Here is a 25,733-nt window from a genome sequence, read left to right on the forward strand (position 1 = left end):
AACCAATGGATGCTGCAAGTCTGTCTAGCCGGGCTGCAGTGTTGCGCTCCCTACGCCGTGCCTGTGCCCTGTCAGCCACCAGTTCCCTGACCAATAAGTTGATGGACTGTGTCAGGTTCCCCAGATGTGTGTTCATAGCTTGGAACTGATTGTCCACATTAGCCAGCCCATGGGTCATAGCGGTCTGCAGTCTTGTTAGGTTCCTGTTAATTGACCTCAACTGTCTGTTTTGCAGTACAGGTACTAGGGAAGCCTCAAGTCCCGCAAACTCAACATCTGTGACATCCTCACTGTGCACAGACTGCACTCTGCGGCAACGTCTGCACACTGCGCCTGCTGCTGGCTTTGTCGGCCTCTCCGCAGGCATTGGCCCTGGTGCTACCACTGCTGCCTCCATATCCAGCGCAGGATCTTCCATGAACTCCGGTGGCATTTCCATGGGTGGTGGTGTCCTGCTGTGTCAGTGGCAGCATCCTCCTGTGGGTCTGGCCCATATTCCTCTCCCTGCACATGTTCGCTGATGGGGGGGGTCTTGTGGGAGACCTGTGGGACATAGGGGATACACTGTCAGTCTCACACATCTGCTTTTTGCCTCATAACAAACATTTGCCTATATTTAGACTACTGTACTACACTGCCCATAATGCACTATTCTAGAGGTTGCTAGACTGGAATGGAGCTAGTCTGGAGGTGCCTGCTGCTGTGTACTGGGATTGTGTGTATGGTGCATTTGTGGGTGTCAAAGCATATATCATGGTACTCACTTTTTGATGTTCCAGGTGCCGAACTGTCCACATCTCCTATGCCCAGTACAGCCTCTGGCCCCAGTGTTGTCTCCACCATGGTTTCCAGGGTTGTAGGTGGTGCAACAGTGGATGGGCCTCCTCCAGTGCCCTTCATCTCCCTCATGCACTCCGCAACCCTCTCCTTGGTCCTGGAGCGAAGGTCATACCACCTTTTCCTAATTTCATCCAAGGTGCGGTGGCTTACCACAATGGCATTAATTTTGTCCTGGATGTCTTGCCATATTTTTTTTTTTTGAGTGTCATGGACACTCATTGCTGCCTTGCCAAAGAGTTGGTCTCAGTAAGTACCTCCAACTCCTTGTCAGAGAACTTTATTTTTCTCTTTCTGCCAGCACTGAGTGACTCCTTTTCCGTTGTTGCTGCAGCTCCTCTCACCTGGGTGTGGCTCTGCAGTTTGGGCTGGGTGTGCTCCTCCCTCCTCCCAGTTCTAGCTGGTGACTTCCTGGTTCTGATGTCATCACCGAGAGCCAGGAAGTGGGTATTCAAACTGTTTTGTTACACCTGCAAGCTATTTGCGAGTTAGTTGCAATTAGCGACACCGAACCACACCCTTCGCGCAATTTGCAAGCTTGCTTTTCGCTAAAAACGGAGGTCGCATATTGCGGTGCAACACCTCTGCGACTCGCTATTTGGTCTTTCTCACATTTGGTTTTGCAAGTCGGAAATAGCGATTCGCATGGAGTCGCTATGTCCGAGTCGCAATTTTTTTCCTACCTACATCTGGCCCTGAACAACATCAAAAAATAAAAATAGACGCTGAACAGTAGCCAGCCTTCATTCAGTGGCTTGAGGCAAGTGCAAGTATTAATCCCATGTCGAGAGAGTGAAGAACACTCAGGAAAAAATAGAATACAAAATGAGCCCCCTGACGAAGTGTGAGGACTTGTACTTCAACTACTCTGCCTCCTGTCATATGTTTCCTCAGATCACTGAACCACAAGATGACAGGTAAAGCAAGGGCACAAGGAAGTACGATTTGAAGGACTTATTCCCAATGGTGACTTATGAGGCTGGGGGTGCAGGGGAAGATGCCCTGGAAAAAGGGCAGCTTTTGATGCACTGTCTGCACCTGTAGAACAAGGAGGTAACACATAAGGGAGCACTGCAATACGATTGTCTGGCAAGGTGATTGGCTAGCAATAAAGAGACCAGTCGGAGACTGATTCCACTACTATGGATCAGCTAGAGTGTGTGCCCATTCTACCCTGGGGCTTAAGGCTCAGCATGAGTGAAGTCCTAAAATCACTCTTGAAAGCTTAAGACAACCTGCAGGGTGACTGTCTAGACAATCTATCCCTTCTTGCCATCTGTGTGATGCTGATGACTAGAGCCTGCCCTCTTTTACATTTGTCCCTTTGAGGGACTACACTGCAGCTGGTGGGTAGGGTCATTATCCACGCTCCCTGGACTCCTCAGATTTAATGAGCATGATTACATAAATAAACAATTACCCAATAAAAGAGAAAACCTAGACCAGTATTAAGAGGAATTATAGTGTGTTTTGACACAGATGTGCTGATGTAAATCATTTATTGTGACTGACAATGCAGAGAGAGGTGAGAGAGATATTAGTGGAGACAGTGCTGTCACCAAAAGGGGACCTGAGAATGATGGAGAGTTGAATGGGTCAAAGGATGTGGTGTTGAGCGTGATTCCAGAGGTATGTCCAGTAAAATCTGACACAGCTAAAAATTCAAGTTGTAACCAGAAGAATGGTGAGGCTCCAGCTCATTTTTAGACAGGCGTAAGGATTGGTTTGAAAGGTTATCGGATACTGCCAGCCCCTTGGATATGGTTCTCAGAGCTGTTGATGTTGATTTTGACCACCATATGTATTAGATGGCAGACCAAGAAATTAATAGAATTAGTGGCCACTGCTGTTTTGCATCCAAGAGGAAAAAGAATGAGCATGTTGAATCAAAATGAATGTCTTTGGAATTGCAGATTATGCAGCGAGTGATTAAAGGAGAGTGGTGAGGAGCTCAACAAAAGAGGGTAGGCTGAGATGGTCAGGCAAGTGCAAGAATTGGAAGGAAAAATGAAAGGGTCCGAGTAGAGGTCCTGGAGCTGGGAGGTTGGAATATCTACATATGTAAATTGTCAAAGGTCAGGATAATTGTTGTGGTGCGGTCTTACATTGACACTAGACAGATTCAGGGCAAATGTTGAATGGGCAGTGATGCCTTTGTCCCTCCTATGTATAGCGGATTTTCCTTCTACGTGTTCTACACATATAGAACTCCCAACACCAGATACAAGAAACATACTTTTGACATCACTTTGTGAACCTTACACTGGGACCCTAACTCCCTTAGGATATTATTAAGCATTACTGATCAAACTACATAGTCAGTACGTTCTTAATAACTATGGGGCTATTATTGGATGTCCGGCCCACATAGCTGTAGCACTAGCAAATGACGTGGTTTACGTCCCTTTGGAAGACCTCCTAGTACCTTTTGTCAGGTCTGGCTACAATATTTTTAGGGGCCCTCACAACTAATTTTGAAAAATTGCAAGGTTGGGAAACTTCTTTGTTTTATGGTATTATTTCATCCCCAGTTTTTACTCCCTCCATTAATCCTTTTTTACTGCCCACCCCCGGGTACTCCATACCATCGCCTCTCATATGCATCTCTCCCTCCCTCTAATTTGTCTGCATTGGTCCATTTCCTGCGCTATCCTTGGCCTATGTCATGTAACTCTTTCAGGCAGTTCTGGTATCCTTGCTAAACAGGCTTTACGAAGTTGGTATACTTGGCTAAATGCACAATCTGTATCTATGCTTTCTCCAACACAGAAAAATACCATCATGATAAGTGGTAATATTATTATGATGGTGTTAGTCCCTCTTAGACTGGCGATATTATACATTTCAGGTTGGACAAAGCTGGCAAGATGTAAGTAAAATAAAAAGACGTGACATATATAAAGACATTTCGGATAGTAAAACGTGAGAAATATTGTGCTTCTTTTCTAGATTAGTCAGAACCAGACTTACCAAGGCGACCATGAGCAACAACAAAGTGCAAATAAAATGCCTGAGCAGTGAATGCAACTGGCAAGTCTACTGAAACTGCTTCTAAATCCTGCTATGTGGAGCAGAGTCCCAAGATACTCCAGGGGCACCAGAAAAACCCTACGCTGACCACAAGTAATAGATATGCAGGCAAGTTTTCTTGGTGCTCCTACACCTGGCCACTAAGAAAAGAGTCGTTCAGTCGCCAGAGCCACCAGAAATTCTCAAACACAACCGCTAAAACTCACTTAAAACTCAATTTCTCTTAGTTTTACATGTAAATGGACCTTGTTCATCATTCACTACATTTAAAGTGGCGTGCATGCCTGCCTTTTAAAAATAAAGTTAACCCTGTTCCATTTACCTAGAAGCATTAGGCAAAGAGCTTTTTAAACCTCTGACTCATACTTTTTGAGCTCTAGTAAATCCAGCAGACATGTAAACATTGCCAGTTTAACAAGCGGTGGCTATTTTCTTTGTCCTCATGCTGCCATGATAAAGGTGAAAGAAGTTAAAGATTTTTAACCCTGTGGACAACATATCTGTGGTTTTCACTAATTCAATACAATCGGTATTCATATGTAGCACCTTTGTGAAATAGGAGAAATTACTGAGAGAATTAAAAAGCTAGACACAAATAAAAAATGTATACGTGTTTTGTTTACTAAAAAAATGTCACAGAGCAAAAACCTCTCGCCTTAGAAAGAAAGAAATTCCACATTTTTCAGCTGTGGCTTTAAACGGTTTGCCTCCATACCTTGGTACCATTGAAGATCATCATTGAGCTAATCTAAGACAGGAGTCTCCAACTTTCTCTGTGATACTTATGTTCAATGAAAATCGCCTTGAGCTGCTAATATAATTAATGTAAAAGCGACCACATCAGATAAGATTACAATAGTGACCAAAATATGCACGATTACTAGAAATGGATGCCTCAGTGCATCAGGCAGTGTTGCCAACAATAATGTAAATAAAGGGATTGTGAATTTGGAATGCCTCTACATGGGTAATACTTAACAGCCATAAGCTGCAATGCTTCTGGCACCAAAGTAATATTATTAGGAATATGTCCCCCAAACTCACATGATTTATCACTCAATATCAGCTTTATATACATTTTGGAAATTCCAGCCATTTTCTCCAAACATTAGCATGAGTCCAAAAAGTAAATACATTCTCATTTTGAAAGTGCATTGTTCAATTCTGATATACATGTATTAAATAAATCCAAGCTAAAACTTCTAATTTAGGAGACCTATTTACAGGTAGTTGGATAGCTACCAGTAGCTCAAAAGCTATTTGTTGGAAAAGCTTAATCTAAAAGTATAATAAAGCAACTCCACTGCCTGGACATTGAACTGTGTTGATTATTATAACACTCTTCTAGATTGTACCTGGTACCGATCTCCGTGCCCCTTCCGTTGTGTTAGGTCATGACAGAGCACACACCTCTAGCACAGGGCAGTCAATTAGTCTTATTCAAGCATTGCAAACCTAATGCAGAGAAACTGGAAAGGTGGGACGGGAAACTAAAATCAGCCTTGGCAACCATTTTGAAGTCATTACTGAACTGTGGAAATGAGGTCACGAGAAGCTCGTCCCATTAAGTCCAAACCAGCCCCCTAGCCTGCAGTTTATCACGGAAATTCCAGAGTGCAGAATAGCCAGTCCGGCTGAGAAATTTAGAATCAGTGGGGATAAAAGGCAGTGTTGCCTTTGATTAACTCTGCGGGGTGGCTCATGTGGTCAGTGACACTATATTGCTGTAAAGCGCTTCCTTATAAAAACAATTGTCATCTACACCTGTGGATAAATTGGATAACATTGGATACATTGAGATAAAGCTGAACAGGAATGCCAAGAATATATTGGGTATTTGAATGAAAGCCCTGGAAAGGGACTGTATGTCCCTGGTGACATGGTCGCACCTAGTAAGATTACTTTGAAAGCTTGCGGATGCTTTCAATGACCAAAAGAGTCAGAAGAAAACGTATAAGGACTCCCAATACATTGCAACCTCGTGGGTTAAGATTCCTTCATCTCCCTGGAGCAGGGATAATTTTCCAGATTGAGAGGAATTAGATTGTGTTTTTAATGGATTTTCCTACTGCAGAGATATTCTTCAAATATTGACTCTGGTTCAATTTGCCCAGCACCACGCATTCTTGGTCTGCCTATGTCTGCTTTTTATATTGGTAAAACAAAGAGCCTATTCTAGTGAATTCAACAAGACCATGGATATCTTGCTGAAATTACATCATTAAATCTCCAAATATCGAAAAGCCAGATAGCACAATGGTAGCAGTCTCTCATAACATATGTTTTTGTCATCCCCGTAAAATGAATCAACAAGCACAGTGAAAACAGCCATGATCCATCTCACATCAGACCGACCACAAACTACTGTTGAAAGGAAAGGACTGACTGAAATACTTGATCTCCAGCATATAATCCGTAAGTAATAACAAATGTGATGCTTTACACAGCACTAACCCACTAAAGTCTAGTGACAATGAGCAGGGTTAATGGCGACATCCGTTATTACTGTCCCTTTTGTAGTTTGAGTACAAATGAACTATACAAAATCAAGCAAGCATCAATGTAATGCTACTCATATGAAGTATAGGAGGCTTGTCTGACCCTGCTGGCCGCAATGAGCTGAGACCCATGAGGTGCATTAAAAAGCAATTGCGTTGCGAGTGTCAAATCAGGCGCAAACAATTTTTGTTTCTGGTATTTCACTTAGTGAATATTACTTTTGCATGCACAATTTCCTTCAGGTACAACTTGGAAGAAAATGCACAAGCTAAGCAGTGTGATAAAAGGCAATCCAATGCATAAAACTGTTGCAAAGAAACATCAGATATTACAATGTGTGCCATTACTGTACCGTGCATACCTTTACTTTTCCACACAAGTAATACAATTTGTTGACCTTTACAAAGAGTTGCATTACACCTTTATCCGGCATTTTGTGGTAAGATATGTGTGTGTGTGTGTATATATATATATATATATATATATATATATATATATATATACACACACACACACATATCTTACCACACACACACACACACAGGGGAATCCTCCTTTTTTGTTTTCTTTTATCTTAGCATATCTTTACCTCTTCTCTCTCTGATCCCTAAATATACCATTACCTCCCTTTACCAATACCCATCCTTAATCCCTAAAATTACCTTAACCTTCTTTTACGTCATGCCACTCCTAAAGCCTAAATATACCCTTACCTCCCTACACCTCTGCCGACACCTAAATTCTACATTTACCCTCATATTCCTTCCCCCTACCTTCAACCTTAAAATTACCATTACCTCCCTTTACATCAACCTACATTTGTAACCCTAAAACTACCCTTACCTTCCTTTACCTTAACCCACTCTAAACCCTAAAATGACCATTCTCCCCCTTTTCCTCTACCCACCCCTAAACCCAAAAATTACACATACTTCCCTTTTCCTCCATTCTCCCCAAACTCTAAATTTACCCATACCCCGCTTTTATGTCTATCCAGCCCTAAAACCTAAAATTACACTTACCTCCTTTTGCTTCTAACCATCCACAAAACCTTAAAATTACCCATACCCTGTACTTAACTGCATAGAACTTACTTGCGTGGTAACGTCCAGTATGATACGCGGTGCGTGGTAAAGGCTGTATACTGTTGTAAAGACCATTTTCTCACATTACATTTCATGAAAGTTGGAGTTGGGTGCTAATACCAGTACCATTTCAAAATGGTATTGCACTAGGTATTTTTTGCGACGAGTTATGTGGGGGCACTTACAATGCGGCATCAAACTCAATTATGAGACAAAAATAGTAGATTTTCAAGGAGCTATACATCAATGAGCAGGGAGATGAGATACCCACACAGGCACTTTGTTATGCACAGAAAACTCACGAAAGGGTAAGGAAGCAAGCAAGCACGGTTTGAAGAACCAGGACCCCTACAAAAGCCAGATGCAGACATCCAGTGGCCCCTATGGCATGTGCGACACCTTCAGTCAGTTATTGCCTCACACACACGAGCACTGAGCACACCGGGGCCTGAAAGTTTTGTTTCTTTCATTTTGAATAGCTGCATACAAGTCCCAAACTGCAAAATGCTGTTGGCAAAAATCTACAGCTGACTGATGGTGTTATACTTGACATGGAGCAGCTTTGCATTTATGTCGCCTCGGGTGCATCTGGTGAGGCTTAAAAGCTTTTTGTCACCTTCATCTAACGGTATATGCGTTCACAATGAAGGTACCTTTCTTGGTGTGACTGATACATCTGCAGGGATGTACGATGGAACAATGCATACGTATATCACGCATGCTTTTACAATGCGGTCTCAACCATGACCGCGTCTTCATCATGCATGCCTTTACAACTAATTTAGTTGTAAAAGCATGCCTGGTAAAGGAACATGCGTGGTAAATTTTCCCACGCACTCCCCCCTCACACCCGATACCATACACCACCCTGCCCACGCCCTTCCACCCCCTGACCTAAAAACGACACCGCCCTCCCTGCCCCCACCCTGAATGCTAAAATATACCCCTCCCTGTCCTAAAAACTACCCCGATCCTCCCGCCACCACCCTGAACCCTAAAATCTACCCTTCCCTAAAAACTATCCCGACTAGCCTGGGCCTCCACCCTGAACTCTACCCCACCCTGTCCTAAAAACTTCCCCAACCCCCCAAACCTTAAAATCTACCGCACCCTGTCCTAAAAACTATCCCTGACCCCCTGCCCGAACCCTAAAATTTACCCCGCCCTGTCCTAAAAACTTCCCTGACCCCCTCCTCTGCCTTGAACTCTAAAACCTTCCACGCCCTGCCCTAAAAACTATCCCAACCCCCGCCTGAATCCTAAAATCTACCCCACCCTCTCCTAAAATCTACCCGACACCCTGCCCTGAACCCTAATATATATCCAGCCCTGTCCTAAAAATTACCCCGACCCCCGTTCCCATCCTGAATCCTAAAACCTACCCCCACTATGTCCTAAAAATGACCCGACCTCCCACCCCTGCCCAGTCCTAAAAACTACCCCTCTTCCCTCCCCCCTGAACCCTAAACCCTACCCTGTCCTAAAACCTACCCTGACTCCCGCCCTGAGCCCTAAAACCTACCCCCACCCTGTCCTAAAAGCTACAGCAAACCCACCTCTCCGCGCTGAACCCTAAAACCCACCTCGTCCTAATAATTACCCCGACCCCCCACCCTGAACCCGAAAACCTAACCAGCCCTATCCTAAAAACTACCCCGACTCCAGCCCTGAACGCTACAATCTACCCCACCCTAGCCTAAAAATTACCCTGATCCCTCTGCCCCTGCCCTGAACCCTAAAACCTATCCGTCCCGATCCTAAAAACTACCCCGACCCCAAACCTAAAACCTACCCCACCCTGTCCTATAAACTACCCGAACCCCTGCCCGAACCCAAAAACCTACCCCGCCCTGCCCTAAAAAAGGCCTGACCCCCACCCTGAACCCTAAAACCTACCCTGCCCTGTCCTATGAACTACCTGAACCCCGCCCCTGTCCTAAAACCGTCCTGACCCCACCCTGAACCCTAAAACCTACCCTGCCCTGTTTTAAAAGCTATCGTGGCCATTGCGCCTTGTCCGAATAACTTTGCCAACCCCCCTCCCAAAACCCAGCCCCACTTACCTCTCTCCTCTGCTCTTTTCTGTCCCGCCGGGACACCTAGTCCGCTTTCTCTGCCATTACCACGCATATGCATAGTAAACGCATACGACGTAAACGAATATGCGTGGTAAAGGCAGCGTGGTCAATGCATAGTGCTGCGTTGACCTCATTGTAAGTGATGTTTCCCATCTGTCCCTCAATTTTGAGTACAAATGAACTTGCACTGGTCCAGGAAACTCCTGAAAGTTATCTCATATTCATTTATTCACATAAGACAGTGTTTTTTCGTGAAGTGCTTTTATGTTTATGGGTTTTAGAAATTACATTTTATTTTTAGACAGAAAACTCCATGAAAACGAAGAAGGCCACCTCCCTAGGTATGAAGCAGGCCACTTTAATCTTCTGGTAAGCTCATTAATCACTTATGTCTCACTTTGTATAGTATCTTACCGTGTACCTCTTATTTTTATGTTACTTTGCTTATTAAAGAACTACAATCAAAGTCTTTATTGCAATGATTCATAAGACAAAGTAAGTTAATCAGTAAATCTCAGTAAAGCAGGTTTTATGATGTTAGAGGACCATGTTGGAGACTTTCTGAAACATTTTCGCTCTTCAGGTGGGTCCACCTTCTGACACACATCTGTGTCTTGACGACCTTGCAGTGGATTTGACTGAGGTTTTGAAGCCATAGGAAAAACCTCCAGTGGGGTGGAAGAACCTCCAGTGGGGTAGAGCTGGGCGCCTTACCACAACCTTACTTGTCCTGTGAATCTCCACTGCAGAGAAGGAAAGCAGTAATTTCGACTCAGGCTGTGACGGGAAGTGATACTTCTTCTCTATCTTTCTGCCAAGTGCCTGGATCAGCAGACTAGAAAAGGCCGTCTATGGAAGGGGTTCCCTTTTTGGAAGTCCTCTTGCCTTACTCCTTCCTCAAGTGTCCGCAGGAGTCTGGAGGTCAAGATGATGTTCGATCCTTAGCACACTCCTACCCATCCATAGACCAGCAGTACAGCTTTCCATTCTTATCTCCAGCTAGCAGTTTTGTGTGGTTTCTATAGAGAAAGAATAAAAGTAATAGATATCTATATGAGAATTTGCTTCAGGACATTAGAAAATAATGAGATGTTTTAAACTTAATCAACGGGCCAAGTTAACTGGGAAGATATGTCCAAGAATCACAGTCAAGAAACAGAGCTCCCAGGAAAGTGCAGCCTATCAGAGGCAGAGAGGATGAAGATAGATGACAAAACATTGCATAAATCCAAACATTAGGCCAACTAGGATTACTTTTCATGGAAACCTTTTCAACAGGTAGTTCCATCTACAGGCAAGAGTGACTCCTCAATTCGAAATTGTCTTATATCTCAGTTGCATCACTTTTATAGCTGTTCTACTAGGATTGTCCATGACAACTGGCATGGCCTAAGACAGAGCTGACCTGAACCTTCCTGAGCCAAAGTCAAAGGTGCTTCAAAACATAGAGTGGCCCCCAAACCTACAGCTCAGAAGAAATATTTGTGAGCATGTCAAAACTGGCTCTGCTGCTTGGACCTAAGTATGTCCCTTATGTAGAATTCTGCCAATGCTGGTAAGTCTAGAGTGATGACCCCAGTGATAAGTTTCTTATCAAACAATAGCGGTTCTGTGGGATTTCACTCAAAATACATGCAGAGAAAAAAAAAACATTGTAGAAACATTTCAAAACACACACACACGAGTCAAAAACTAGAAAAAGCATTTATGGAAACATTCATCATTCAAATATATCATAGTTTCTGCTTGGGTGCTCAATGAAACAATGCAGTGCAAAAAGGTGTATAAAATTAACAACATATTCAGCACAGAACTTTTAGACAAAAAAAGGAACCAAAACGGGAGCAATTCTATGTTTTAACGAACCCACAGAAATCTAATTTTCCCTTGGGAGTAAAGAACTTTAGTTACAAGAAGGAGTTTAAGTGAGTGCCTCATTTGAGTTAGCCCAGTCAGGACAAGAGAGATCAGATATGAATTGATGAACCTATTTTTTATGAAGATCTTACATGGATTGACCTTGTTTTTAAAATGTTTACTGATATGTTTTACATTGTCATGTATTGTTCTATTCTTTTACGGCCGAGCATATTGGGCGAATAAAGACTGATTTGATTTGAGATAGCCCTGTAATGAGTCCTAACTATTATAATTACCAGTGCTTAATTTGAGCCAGTGGTGTCCGGTGCTCAGCCCCAGGACCTGATTGTCAGCACCAGCTCTAATGACAGTCCACGCAATTGTGGCATTGTGTGCCTAATTTTGAGATGAGCACAACAAGTGTGTTTAATAAGTCAATATACATTAAAAAAAAGAAGAATACCTGCTGCTCAGTCTGAATTGTCACACTTGTAGGGGGTGCCTTGGTTAGTAGTTGTGTTGGTACTGTCATGGCAGCGCTGGCAGGGGCAATGGGTGAGCAAACTGCATTTGCCTCCCAAGAAGGGCATTTGCACTTACATTTTTACAAATTAAGCACTGATAATCACACCCAGGTATCACCCGCAGCTTAGAATGTTCTCTCATAAGTATCCTTCTCATAGGGATGAATGACTATGACTATAGTCAAAAATAAATAGAAACTAGAAAGAGAAGTCCAACATTTATGGTGACAAAGATTAGGGTCTAGGATTCCCACTTTGCCCTAGATATTTGGCAACCTCATTGAAACTGTCTCTGGCACACACATGGCTTTATGCTCTTTTTCACGTTGCGGGACAATTTGGTATCACAGAAGTCCACGGTGAGTCCTCTGGGCCCTTAAGACATCCGTTCCTTTGGAATGCAGGCGCAGTTTCTATCTACAGGTTGGTGTGTGTAAGAAAATCAAGAGAAAACAACCAGGACAGTTGACACCAGTTCTGAGCAAATCTTTCTGAGGTACCGTGACAAATGTAAAGTACGGCCAAAAAGGAAATTCACACAAGAAACAGATTCGACCAGGAGTTTTTCAAAACGTGTTCACCTGAGGAAATTCTCTGGTACATCACAGTGGCGTAATGAAACTTGAGGAGGGGCCTGCAAAGTACATGGAGGGCCCCTTCCTCCAAACTCACGCAGGAGCTCTCGGGCCAGGGTAGTGTGCTGACGGGTTCCCCTGGAACTCATGGGCCCCCCGTACGGGGGAGGGGGGAGTGGGGCTGCAGGGGTGTTTGCTACGCCGTTGATACAGCAGCCACCCCCACCCTCAAGCATCACACCCTGATCCATAATCAGGCCCTCCCAAGGCAAAGACCTGTGAAGTTAAATACTTGACATGAATATTGCACTACAGACCACTTGCACTGATTGGACCCTGTGCTTCTTACTGAAGTACACATTCACCTGTCTGGAGTGACGCACAACATTCGCCCGGGAAATACATGTAGAGTTTTGTGTTATGAAGTATACCGCGGTACAGGAAAATGATTTACGTCAATGTATCCCATTATTGTATTAGGTTGTAGTTTATTGTGTTATGATGAAAACTTACAAGGCCAATCGAAGGAATGTGGTTGTACTATTACTCGTCTGATTAGTCTTCACGTAGGTGACCGAAGCATGAAGATTTACACTTTGGATAGTGATGACATCTGGGAAAGTTATTGTTGAGATACAGGCCCTAATTACGACTTCACGGCACTGGGCCATGGTAAAATTGCATGCAAAGTTACTGAGAGTGTCCAGTAAAGTCTCTCCACTACCATACTATTACGAGTTGGAAGCCATGATAAAGGGAATTACTGGGTTCGATGTATTTTTCTGGTTGTAAAACAAAACCGAATTTACCATTTCATGGGGTTTTATTGCAGCTCTGCTCTGAGCAGGTGGCAAGTGTATATGCAGGCTTTGTGTGAGTGGGGGAGGGAATAAAGGAAGAAAACTTTTTTTTCTAGCAAGAGGGAGGATTGTATGCTCACCTGTTAGAAACAAAATAAGGAATGAGGCTAGGCTGCTGCTGCACCCAAAGCTTATTGTGATTTTTATGGCTGAAAAAACTGATTTAGTTTTTCCCATACCTAGTAATACCGGGTATGGCAAAATCTATCAGCTCATGCATGACCAGTCAGAGGGAAATTAACACAGCTCTAAAAAGATACAGTAATTTTGCTCCGCCTATCTTGTAATGAAGGCCATTGTTTTAGGATAATACACCAGTATCCTCCGCATGTCTCCAAAAAGAGTTTCACACTCACATGAAGATCAGTGGGGTGTATGCCACCCTACTCCTGAACAAGTCCAAGGGAGTCTGAGTTTTTTGTTTATTTTACTTTGGCAGACTCACCTTTTTCCCCACCGAAAAGTATGTAAAGCATTTTAAATTTCCGTGGAAAATGGTTTATTACCTCGACCTACCAATCCCAAAGTCGCACCACAGAGAATAGCCGACATCATCAGCCACTTGCAGCTCATGAAGAAGTATTTCGGCTAAGAACATCCTACGATCCCATTGGTGCTGCTCACAAATATAAATGAAAACCTGGTTGCAAGAATATGGACAGTAAAATGCAAGAGGGAACATGATCTCCTATCAGCATTGGTCACGGAGTTCCCATGGAGCTCTTGGGATTATTGTACTTTTGTGGTTTTTAATTCACAAATTGTATAACTCCTCCTAATAAAACTTTTTTCTAATCTGGTTTGCATATAGCGTGCGCTGTACAGTTGCCTATTGTGTTGCTGCAAATACCCCTATTGTCTACTGTGCAACGTCTAAAACAAGTTTCAGTGGAGAAGTATTCATTTCATAGAGGCCATTAATTATGGTAGCCCTAAAAATGTCCTAACGAATCTCTCCAGGTGCTCTGATGTGGGTGGTGGGCCCTCCTCGCCCTTCTGTCAGGTTTCCCACAATTCTGATAGGTTTCCTATGCCCCTTGTTACACAGCACAGAGTTCTTACCTGGATATGGCCAACGCCGTCACTGCAGGAAGCTGGGAGCGCTGCCGTCCGTCTGAGGCCCCGCCCACGCGCAGCTCTGCACACAGCTTCAGCCTCCGCGCACCTCGTGACTCCTTCTCACCTGTTGTTTGTTTAAATAACAAATAAATATTTAGAAACGGTTTTTATTTATGGTCAGCAAGTTGTTAAATTGAGAAGAATATATTTAATCTCGGCCGGCGCGGCGGTGGGAGAGCCTGGGAATTGGATTTGCGGCCTGCGATAGTTACATGTGCTGACGCGCCTCTGCTGCCGCTGCGTTCCAAATTGGATTTGTGGATTATTACTTTCGAAATTGGATGCCTAGTTCAGCAGAATCGTCCATCAGTGTTTACGGGCTGAATGCTTAATAAGACGCCCCATAACACCTTGCTGCCGCGACACTACACGGAGCATAATTACAGGGCGCGCGGAAATTCCACAAGCACCGGTTTTATCAATTTACCCAAATCCTCTCACCGCCCCGGCGATAATTAAATGCTGAGAGTATTTAAAAATTAGACTAAAGTCAATAATTGCTGTTGTCGCCGTTGGTAATGACGGCGTTTTCAGATTAATTCTAATTCGCAAAATTAGATGTCAGTTTAACACCAGACACTGAGACATGGGCAGATTTAGGTGGGCCGAGAGAGTCCGCACCCACCTTCTGTAGTAGCCCACTCACCACAAATCGTCTGGGCAGCTGTCCTGCTGCGTGAATGTGCGTGAGAGAGAGAAAGAGTAACAGGTTCATATGGCCTGAAGTTATCTTAACGTTACCAGAGGCAGAGGAGAAATGCGGTCGAATACACATGGTTGCCAGCATGAGGACCCGCCATCCAAACAACCAGTGCTCCGATCATTTGTGTACATTAAAGGTGCCGAATACTCTGTGGCTTAATAGTAAAATATGTTATTCCACATTCGCAAGAATCAGATTCTGGCATTATTTCCAAGTATTGTGGAGATAGGCAATGAATGATGGTGTTCCACACACAAAGAGTTCATTTCAGGCTTCTGAAGCCAGACAAGAAGCGCTGTGAATACACATGTATCAAGCCCAGATCGACAACTCACCATCTGGGCCATCAGTGCTTTTATTCCAGATAGATTAGAACTCAAACCATGGATTCAACATCTTGGCACTTGGTGCTTTCATTGCATGTACGCAAAGCTCATACACACAAAAGGTGATGGTAAGAATGCTCGTAAATAGTCTAATAACTGGCAGTCACTCAGGATTGCATTCAAACCCATTGTTTTTGCCCATCATACCACCTCAGAATAGAGTGGAAACAGTCCAACCTGAACTGCCAGGCCAGGACCTTTCAGAATCAGAATACAACCAACCCACAACTAGGTTTCGGCCTAGTTGTGCCTCTTCAGTTCAGTGCAGCTTGGTTCTAGTGGCACATTGAGCATTGGACCCACGTTTGCACATACCCTTACCTCTTAGGGCTTTACATCAAGCACACAATGGGAGGAATGCTTGCAAATAGTTTAACCATGAATATTGCTCGTGGCAGCATTTCAACCCATTGTTTTTTTGTCCATTTTAACTTCTCATCAATATAAGTCACGAAGAATCAACCTCTCCCAATTCAGTGAGGCCATTCTAAAGTAACATTAATATCTGATCAGAAGGCTTTTCTGAGAAAACAGTTACTAGTCCACACTGCTGACACCACTTGACTATGGGAATGCCCTGTATGGTTGTGCCTGAAAAGGAAGCTCTGATTAGTGCAGAGTGCTACAACTCTTCTGAGGAGACAATAATCTTGGTATGAACAAATTGCTGCAATCTTGCACACTTTGCACTTGTATGTATTGTGACAAATACAACCTGACCGCATGACCTTTTAAGGGGTGCCCTCACTTAAATGTTTGTTTTCTGTTTCAGGTTTTTGAGGTCCCTGGGACATGAAAAATATATTTTCATTGGCTGACAAATGGGAAGTCAATTCATATGGCAGTTGTCATAACACAAGCAGGGTCTTCTCTGATGAATTACGGTTGGCTTTTCTGCACACTACCCTGGTTTTCAAATGCCCTAAACAGTGGTTCCCAAACGTTTGCCCTCTGTGGACCCCCACTTTATAATTCCTGGAACCTGGGGGACCCCCACAGAATTGTTACTGGAATCCGGGGACCCCGCCCCCACTGAGTCATTACTGAAAGCTGGGGACCTAATCTGTTAATATTATTTAATTTTCTAAACAGTCGCGGACCCCCTGAGGAGGCTTCGCGGACCACAGGTTGGGAACCACTGCCCTAAAAGGACAGCACCCAAGCTACGAGAAGAACGCTACCTCCCAATAAGAACTCCTTTCTCAGACTGTCTAGTATTATCAACATTTTCACGTTTTAATGTTAACTTTGTTGGAAAGAGGTCCGGAGATTGTTTGTGTTGGGATGCATTATATGGGTGAATTAACTGCATTTTGTATAAGGCGAACAGCTGCTTCACAGGCAGCATCCTATCGCTGACCGGCAGATAATTCATCAGGGTTCTACTATTCTACACAGTAGATGGATGGCCTGAAACTTATTCACAAGAAAGGATTGGTGCTATTGTTTGGCTTTGCCAACCACTCCTGGTAGCTCCAGATGTTTCAACCGAATTCTGTGGGAAACAGTACCAAAAACACTGATAAATCTGAGGGAATCATAACAGCTTTATTGCTCAGGATTGGATTTTATAAACTCAGACCTCCAAAAGTGCTACCTCACCAGAAGCCTCATTGTGCAGTATGCAAGCTGTTGTTACTCTCAAACTGGGAAAGCTGTATGTTCACCAGTTTTATCAACATTGTCCCCAACACTAGAAACAGAGAAATGGCCTTAAATTGCTCAATTTGGAGATCAGGACTCAGCTACTTTAAGAGAGGCAGGACCTGCACTTATGTGCAATCACAAGGTACAGATCCTGATTCCAGTGACTGATTGAACACCTTATTGAGTACTGGATTAATAATCCTCTTATTGAACAGTGCTTCAGATTTTAACTTTTTTAAATCAACTGGAAGCTCGTTCCACATCGGTAGCTGCCAGTAGCATGAAGGAGTGACCGCCCCTCCTAGCCTTGAAGACTCTAGGACGAGTGAAGGGCTCTTGACAGTTGATATTCACAAAACCTACTCCTAAGGTAAATGGGTCTGAATTTGTGGCTTAAATGAGAGATCTCGATCGGACCTTACTCTTAAGTTGTACACCATTGCAGTGGTCGAATGTACAATGGGTGCCAAAGAAAAGTAGCACAGATTTTCCAGAGTTCAGCTTTAGACAACTCAACTTCATCTAACTTGCCATCTCAGAGATACACACTGGAACCTATCCACTAGGGAATTGCCTATCTGCTGAAAAGAAAGCTTTAATTGAGTGCTGTCTGCATGGGACACTGTATTAAAACCCCAATGTTCTACCATATTGGCAAACATTTTAATTAAGGTGAGGCCGAATCTCAAGCTTTGAGGAATCCCATGTTTCAGATCTTGTTGCTTAGGTAAAGGTGGGAGGGGCGGTGGATAGATGGCCTGCACCCTATCCTCAAAAAAGAATGGAGCCATTGTTTGGCTCTGCTGCGCACACTTGTTGGCTCCAGATGCTCCAACTGAATTTCATGGAAGCCAGCACCAAAAGCGACTGATAAATCTAAAAGAATGACAACAGCTTTCTTCCCCAGGTCAAGACTGAAGTTTATAAACTCTGAGACGTCCAAAAGAGGCCCCTCATTACTGAACCCGAGGCAGAAGCCAGACTGTGTAATGTGCAAGATGACGTTGCTCTCAGACTGGGAAAGCTGTTTGTTCACCAGTTTTTCTAACATTTTCCCTAAATCCGGGAGCAGAGAAATTGGTATAAAATTTATCAAGATGGAAGGGTCAGCATTCTGGTTCTTCAAAAGAGGCAGGACCTACACATTTTTCCAATCACAAGGGACAGATCCAGATTCCAGGGATTGATTAAACAACTTATAAATTACTGGATTCATAGTTGAAGCCACCAGTTTTAGCCTACTCAGGGAATGGTGGTCTTAGGGATAAAAAGCTGACCCAGAACCTGCATTACAAATAGCTGTTTGGGAATCACCCAAAGAAATGGGTGAAAGGTGTTCGATACCAGGCATTCCCTCATGGAATGCTCCACTAGGGTCATGGTGAGAAATTCTAACTGTCTTCTGACTATTAAAGTAGGAGTAAATGTCCTCCACATTCAGTGAAAATACTCAGAGAGACTGTAACACAAAGATTGTGAGGGCAGAATTTTGTTTTGATTGACAGGTGGTGATGAGAAAGATCGAACAATCTTAATATATCCCTTGCCCTATTATTATATTTATCAATGTGACTTGCCTCAGCCTCCACCTGTGCTCATCTGACATGCTTTCACAGGACTTTCAAGGCCGCTTTATACACTGCTTTGGCTTCCTCATGATACTGCTTCCTCCATTTTTGATCCAGTTGTTTGCAATGGTGTTTTAACTCCTGCAACTAAGGGGAAAGCCAGGGCGCAGAAAGTTGTTGTCTTTTACTTAAACCCTCAATCAATCAGTTTTTGTAAAGCACAGCTACTCGTCTGTGAGGGTCTCAAGGCCCTGGGGGAGGAGGGTTGGGACGGGCCTCATCTGAAGAGGAACATCTTGAGGTTCTTCCTGAAGATGAGCGATGGGCTTTGTCTGAGGTGCAGGGGGAGGTTGTTCCAGCTCTTTGCTGCAATGTAGGTGAAGGATCATCTTCCGGTGGTGGTTTTGCGGATGCGAGGGGATGGTGACCAGGGCCATCTGGGTGGAGTGGAGGGATCTAGCAGGGGTGTGGAAGGAGACGCAGTGGTTCAGGTAGGCTGGTCTTGCATTGTGAATTGCCCTGTATGTGTGGGTGAGTAGCTTGGAAGTGATTCATTCTCTGCCGGGAGCCAGTGGAGGGTCCTTAAGTGTTGGGAGATGTGTTTTCAGTGTGGGAGATCCAGAGTGATACTGGCAGCAATGTTCTGGATGAGTGGTAGTTTTTTTATGTTTCTAGTTGAGGTGCCAGCGTAGAGGGCATTGCCAAAGTCGAGCTTGCTTGTGACTAAGGCGTGGGTGACTGTCTGCAACAGTCTTCTGGGATCCATCTGAAGACCTTCTGAAGATGGTGGGTCATGGATAGGGAGGAGTCGAGGGTGATGCCTAGGTTGCGGGGATGCTTAGTCAGTGCAGGGGGGGGGGGCGCTGAGGGATGTGGGACACCAGAAGTCTTCCCAAAGCTGAGGTGGCGTTTCCAAAAATGATGAGCTCAGTCTTGTCGGAGATGAGCTTCAGGCAGCCTTCTGTCATCCAGGTGGCGACAGCTTCCATTCCTGAGTGGATCTTCATTTTGTCCGTGTCCGGGTCTTCAGTGAGGGAAAAGATGAGGTATGTGTCATCGGCATATGTCACAATGTCATTACCGTGGCTTCTGACAATGGTTGCGAGAGGGGCCATGTGTATGTTGAACAATGTGGGATTCAGTGAGGATCCTTGTGGGGAATCCACAGTTGATCCAGTCAGTCTGGATGTGTACGGTGGGCGTCCAACCCTCTGCGTCCTCCTGAAGAGGAAGGTGTGGATCCATTCCAGGGCTCTTCCACAGATTTCTATGTTGTGGAGTCTGGTATGTGAGTGCTGTGGGAGACCATGCCGAAGGCTGCTGAGAGGTCGAGGAGTATGAGCGCTGCGGTGTGGCTGCCGTCTAGGAGTAATCGGATGTTGTTGGTAGCTACCAGGAGGACTGTCTCCCTGCTGGGTTTGCTGCGGAAGCCAGACTGGGAGCTGTCCAGGGAGTTGTTGGCCTAGATGAAATCCCTACTTAAGGGGGCTAATTTTTCACTAGCCTCTAATAAGGATAAATTAAAAGCCAAGTCGTTAGTTTCCAAATTTACAAATACGGCTAGTCCAAGAGGGGCCCAAGGCCTTTGAGAGATTGCTGGAAGAGATTAAACAACTGTCTACCCTTTTGAGAATTAGTGAGGAGGTTAAAACCTGGCTCCTGAACCTTATAGCTACATACTTGCGATTGTGATGTTGCAACTTGTTACCCTCCCTTTTTTCTCTTTTCTCTGATCTGATTTCAGAGGGCCATAGAGGAATTCACTTTTGTGGAGAGTTTTTCCAAATAAAATAAATATATGATGCCTAGGAAAGAGAAGAGTGCCAGTGGTTAGCCTAGTGGAAGACCCACCCTGGCTAATAGCCAATGCCATGTGGTTGGAGCTGTGTGGTCACCAGCAGTTATTTCCTCCCTGGAACCTCTCACAGTAGAAGTACAGGTCCTCACAGAGCCCCTAAGGGTGCAAGGTGAGAAGGGAGTTAGGGTGGAGTTTCACTTAAAAGATATGCGTGGCTCGTTATTGAAATCTCAATTGGTGCATCACAGAACTGAGCACTAGAGTCAGAGTGGATGTTGAAACAGGATTTAACCACATTCTCGAGTATGGCTGAGCTGTAGAATTCACTCACAGAGATCCTAAGCTACACATTAGGCCTAGAATTATTCAGTCTCCCTCAAAGACAAACACACTTTTCATCTTTAAATTTGTGTAACTTTTCATTAACTTCTAATTACTTAGCTGAGTAATTATATTTTGGGGGAGGCATGCCGCTGATCCATTTTAGAGTGTCGTCCTGTGTTTCATGGAGTTGGGGTACTTATAACAAGCATTGGCAAGGCCAGTAGATCTTGGTTTCATGTACTCATCTATGCATTGTTAGCTCATTAGTGTGAGAAAAATGGGAGGGAGCCAGCAACAATAGACAGAGAATACCATGTTAACATGCAGTGCCACATGCCGTTCAATGCTAGGAATGGAGCGGAGGTGGAAGGATAAGCCAAAACAGGCACTAGCATTAGGTGAGAGATGACTTCCTTGAGGGAGCTGAAAAAAGATGTGATTGACAGTGTCAACCCATTGGCTTAAAGAGGCTGGTGGAAGAAAGCCAATGGTTAAGGGGCGGACCCAAAGCCCACTCTATGTATATTGTAAACTGCAGGTCTGTCTGACTGTTGCAAATTTAAAAATTTTGAACATATGCTGCTGGCATTATTTGCAATGTAAGTGCGTGTATGAATGTGTTATATGTGAATGTAAGTGTGTATGTTTGTGTGTTTGTGTGTGTGTGTGTTATCTTAAAACCAAAAGTGAAAATGAGTGACGATACAATGCTACAATCCGAATGCAAGATATAGGCCAATAATCTGCCCTAATTCATTGCTTTCTACATCAGCCTTTTCTGTGCACCTTCAAGACTGAGCCACAATTCACTGTGCATATTCAGATTATATGGTGCTTGATGTCCTAGGGTAGTAGCTTCCAAACGCCAATGAATGAGCTGAACAACTTAAGCAGAAAACATAAAAGAAGAGCGAACAATATTGCATCCCTGGGTATGACCCGATGCTTCAGTAACAACATACAGTTCTTCACATCAGAGTTGTCTTTACTGATTCTTATGGTTGGTGGAAAGAAACAGGAGAATGCGGAGGAGTATGCTGAACATTCTCAATACTGAGCATGAAGGGTATTTGCTTGAGAATCTGGCAATGAGGATTAGCCATGCTGAGAGACCAGTTGCGATGAAAAATGAATGGCTACAAATTCTGATGGAGTGTTCTTGATGGGAGAAAAGAAGACATTAAAGGCGGACCACTCTCACAAAATAGGACATTCCTATCCACAGCCAAGTCGGAGACAGGTACGAGGACCCTATTCTGATGTACTGTAACTAAGCCACACGTCCTCTCTGTGGTTGAAAGATGAGTTCTTAAGAGATTGACCTTAATGTTTATACATTATTTTACTTTGTTTTCCCATTTTTCCCATCAAATAAATATAATCACTACGTCACTGTGTCGTGTATTGTTATCAGTTTACCTTGCTTTTATGTATCTACTTTGGTGTAATGGTCTATACTTGGAACAGTGTGTGTGTTCTGGAGTGTCTCCAGCATTTTGCCCTTGACAGTAGCCAAGACACTCCAGTTCCTATAGGTCCTATTCCAGTATTTCTTTTTACTAATACACTATGGGTGGTCGGAGATGTGGTGCCTCAAGCCTCTTTTTTGCATACCACACAGCGAGAGCCAATTAAGTGCTGTGCTAACCATCCACCATTCCTACCATAAACATGTTCACTGAATTGCCTCAGGAGAACAATGTCACCAAAAATGCCTTCTCTGAGTTATGCCCTTTGTGAAATTGGGTTTAGACCCTCCTGCCACAGAGGATCACCATTGTTCTTGTGTAGTCATAACCAGAATAAACTCTTGCAACAAAGTGGATAGTCTTGTGTCGTCATAACCAGAATAAACTCTTGCAACAAAGTGGACAGTTCTATCAGATACAACAGTTTTAACTCTACAGAGAATGCAAGGTTTTGCTGCACACCTCATTATCGAGCAGAACCTGATGTCTCTCAGGAGCCTCCTACTCAAAGTATAGGTCAAATCTAAAATGATGTGCCTTGCCCAAATGGCTGTTTATATACAGGTTCCATCTTTACCTCTCCCACCAGAAAACATCTTAGCGGCATCTGGCGATATGCCAACTTTTTGGGGGAGGTTGCTGAGTGCCTGAGTCTCTTCTGGAACACAATTTCTCGTCACCTTCACCTCGAGACAGAAATTCTGAGCTTCAGGAAAGGCCTGAGGGTGCATCTTTTCCGACTGGCCTTTAGATCGACACAGCCTCAACTGTAATCTCCCTCCCCCTACTTGTTACCGTTACTAAGTATCCTCTGATCAGCATGAGCACCACCCAAAAACAGTAAATAAATAAATATTACCTGTCCTGCTCTTCTGATACGCTTCGTGAGTAGCTTTGTTGTCTGATCTTGCTGCAGAATTATTGCCTCGTGAAGACTCTTCATGACTCAGCCGCCAAAGCTAAAAGATCAGAGACATCATTAGTGACAGTATTTCTGGATTCTATGCACTTTATGCTAGATGTCTGTGAGAGTCCACATCACCATAAGAGGATTGTCACTGTGGAAAGTGAAAAGAGAGCGTTAAGAAGTTAGATGTAAGCCAGAGTACTAAATGTTTACAGATCCACATTCCCGTTGACACACCTCACAGTTAATAACTTTCAGCAAGATAACCTTTGCAAAAGTAGATGGCAGTGCAACGGTAATGCTAATATCCACATGATCAGTTGTTAAGCTAAAGAATGAGGTTGCTATCACAAGAAATCAGCTGTGGCAAAAAAAATAGGATACGTTTTTAGACAAGATCAGCTTGTAACAGAGTCTGGTCAATTAAAGCGAAACAGGCTAGCCAGACAAACTAAAATCAGCTAATTCTGGTGACAGTGATCATCAGGTACTAAAAGATGACAGTGGTTTACAGTGTGAAGGTGGACAGAGATTGAGCCCACAAAGAAGAAATTGAGAGACAGAAAGACAGACCCAAAGCAAGAGAAAAAAATGAGACCGAAGAGAGACACTGCACCAGTATAAAGACAAATTTAGTCCCTGGTAAGAGTATGCAAAGTGACCTGCATATATTTTTTATAATACACCACTGTTTTTTGTATTTTAAGTTTGTGAGTTTGTTGCAGCACTGAAGATAACTTTTATAGTAGATGTTTTCATTCGTGGAAACAAATACCTTGAAATAACCTACGTTTATGGGGCTGGGGTGTTTTCACATAACCTGCTGCAGCTCTGCTTTCAGGTTGACCCCATGTACAATGTTCTGTGAGTTGTGGTGTCCTCACTCCAATGACCCCAACTACGACTCTAGGTAGAACCCAAAGGAATCCAATAGTGGTGCCTGAGCATCATATCTGACTGCACCACACCAATTTATGAGTGGCCTGCTACATCACATACTGCAGTATCTGTAAGGCACCATCTTGCTTCCCGCTGGCCTCACTGACCTACCACTACTGGTGCATATGGGTCACAAAACCACTTCTTGGCTGTTACAGTGTCAGCACACAAACACTCTAGTGTGGTGTCTGTTGGTTTCCTCAAGGCTACTCCACAATCGTACTTATTGACTGAACTTATAGACCACCTGCTGCGTGTCTACAAAATTGTCTAGGGACTACACCCACAATGGCCCTTGTTTGACCTCACAGACTGGCTGCTATGGTGCTCATTCAGATTCTCAAGGTTACATTTTTAGTGCTTCAGGATTGATGTCATAGCCCCACTACTGACATGTTTACTTAATTGTCTGAGGACTGTACTCACACCTGTCCCTGACTGACAACAGATTCACTACTTTGGTGTTTAAATATTTATTAAGTGGTGTGTATCAATAGCTGTACTGCTCCCCAGGTCATGTGATAGGCCCGCTTTTGAGAAGCCTATAAATAATTCCCAAGGTCACACCAAAATACTGTTCTTTCCTGTACCACAGACTCAGATATATGGTGGAAATTGCTACTTTTCTTTACACTAGCAAGTTTTAAATGTCACTGCTAGACAAAAGTCCTCTGCTTCATAGATAAGAACTATCCATAAAAAAAGTTCCATATTGTCTTGGAGGAACTTCTGCTGTTGCCCAAGTCCCATTAAAGATATCTCATATCAAAATTGAAACCCATATTTATCTATGGAACCATCCAAAAAGAAAGGATACACCACTCAGATGTAATAATTACCTCTGGAACTCTTAGGAGAGCTTCACTATCAATCTCTAGCTGCCTCTGGTAGCTTAGCGCCCACAGTGCCCCAAAGTCAAGAATAGTCTTATAAATATATAGACATTGACTTACACACATTTCACCCAACACAGTATCCTAGCTGAGCTAAACTTCCACTGCAACAGATCTTTCCTCCTCTCTTCTTGTCATTTAGAACCCATGCCATATATGTTAACACCAGTATCTAAAGGTGACACAATAGCAACAATCCACCAAAGAGTCTAATAAATCCCCTGATGATAACCTTCTCTCATCACAAGACAAGACAAATCTGTTTTAAAAGAAACAGTTCTGGGGGGAAGAAAGGTTAGCACAGTTTCAAGGTAAGTACAGAACATACAGTTTCAGTCTCTAGGGGTTAGGATGTCCACAGATAGGGGTTCAAGTTAACCCCATACACCCACCACCAGCAACACAGGGCTGCCGGGTGCAGAATTTAAAGATGAAGTAGATTTAACATGGGCTCGTAAGGAGACTGGTGGCACTTGGGATCAGGCCCGCTTGCAGGTAAGTACAAGCGTCTTTGGAGGGGACCTGGGAAATTTAGAGGAGCACTGAGGGGGCCACAGGCCAGCACCAAACACACACCCTCAGCGCATAGGGGCAGCCGCGTGCAGGGTGCAAACAAAGTGTCGGGCTCCCAA

The 25,733-nt window shown here is 43.8% G+C and overlaps 1 protein-coding gene across 2 annotated transcripts in view; it reads right to left on the bottom strand.

Annotated features, from left to right (window-relative positions):
* Positions 1-9,735: 9,735 nt before the first annotated feature.
* Positions 9,736-25,733, bottom strand: part of WDFY4 (WDFY family member 4) — a 778,336-nt gene continuing 762,338 nt past the window's right edge. For both annotated transcript variants that reach the window (XM_069240880.1, XM_069240879.1), the window contains exons 61-63: positions 23,222-23,321; positions 14,411-14,531; positions 9,736-10,548 (exon numbers count right to left, since the gene is read on the bottom strand). In XM_069240880.1, the coding sequence (XP_069096981.1) occupies positions 10,482-10,548; positions 14,411-14,531; positions 23,222-23,321 (288 nt within the window). In that variant the 3' untranslated portion in view covers positions 9,736-10,481. The remainder of the gene's footprint in view (positions 10,549-14,410; positions 14,532-23,221; positions 23,322-25,733) is intronic.

The sequence above is a fragment of the Pleurodeles waltl genome, chromosome 6, assembly GCF_031143425.1.
Source record: "Pleurodeles waltl isolate 20211129_DDA chromosome 6, aPleWal1.hap1.20221129, whole genome shotgun sequence".
NCBI classification, from domain to species: Eukaryota; Metazoa; Chordata; class Amphibia; order Caudata; family Salamandridae; genus Pleurodeles; species Pleurodeles waltl.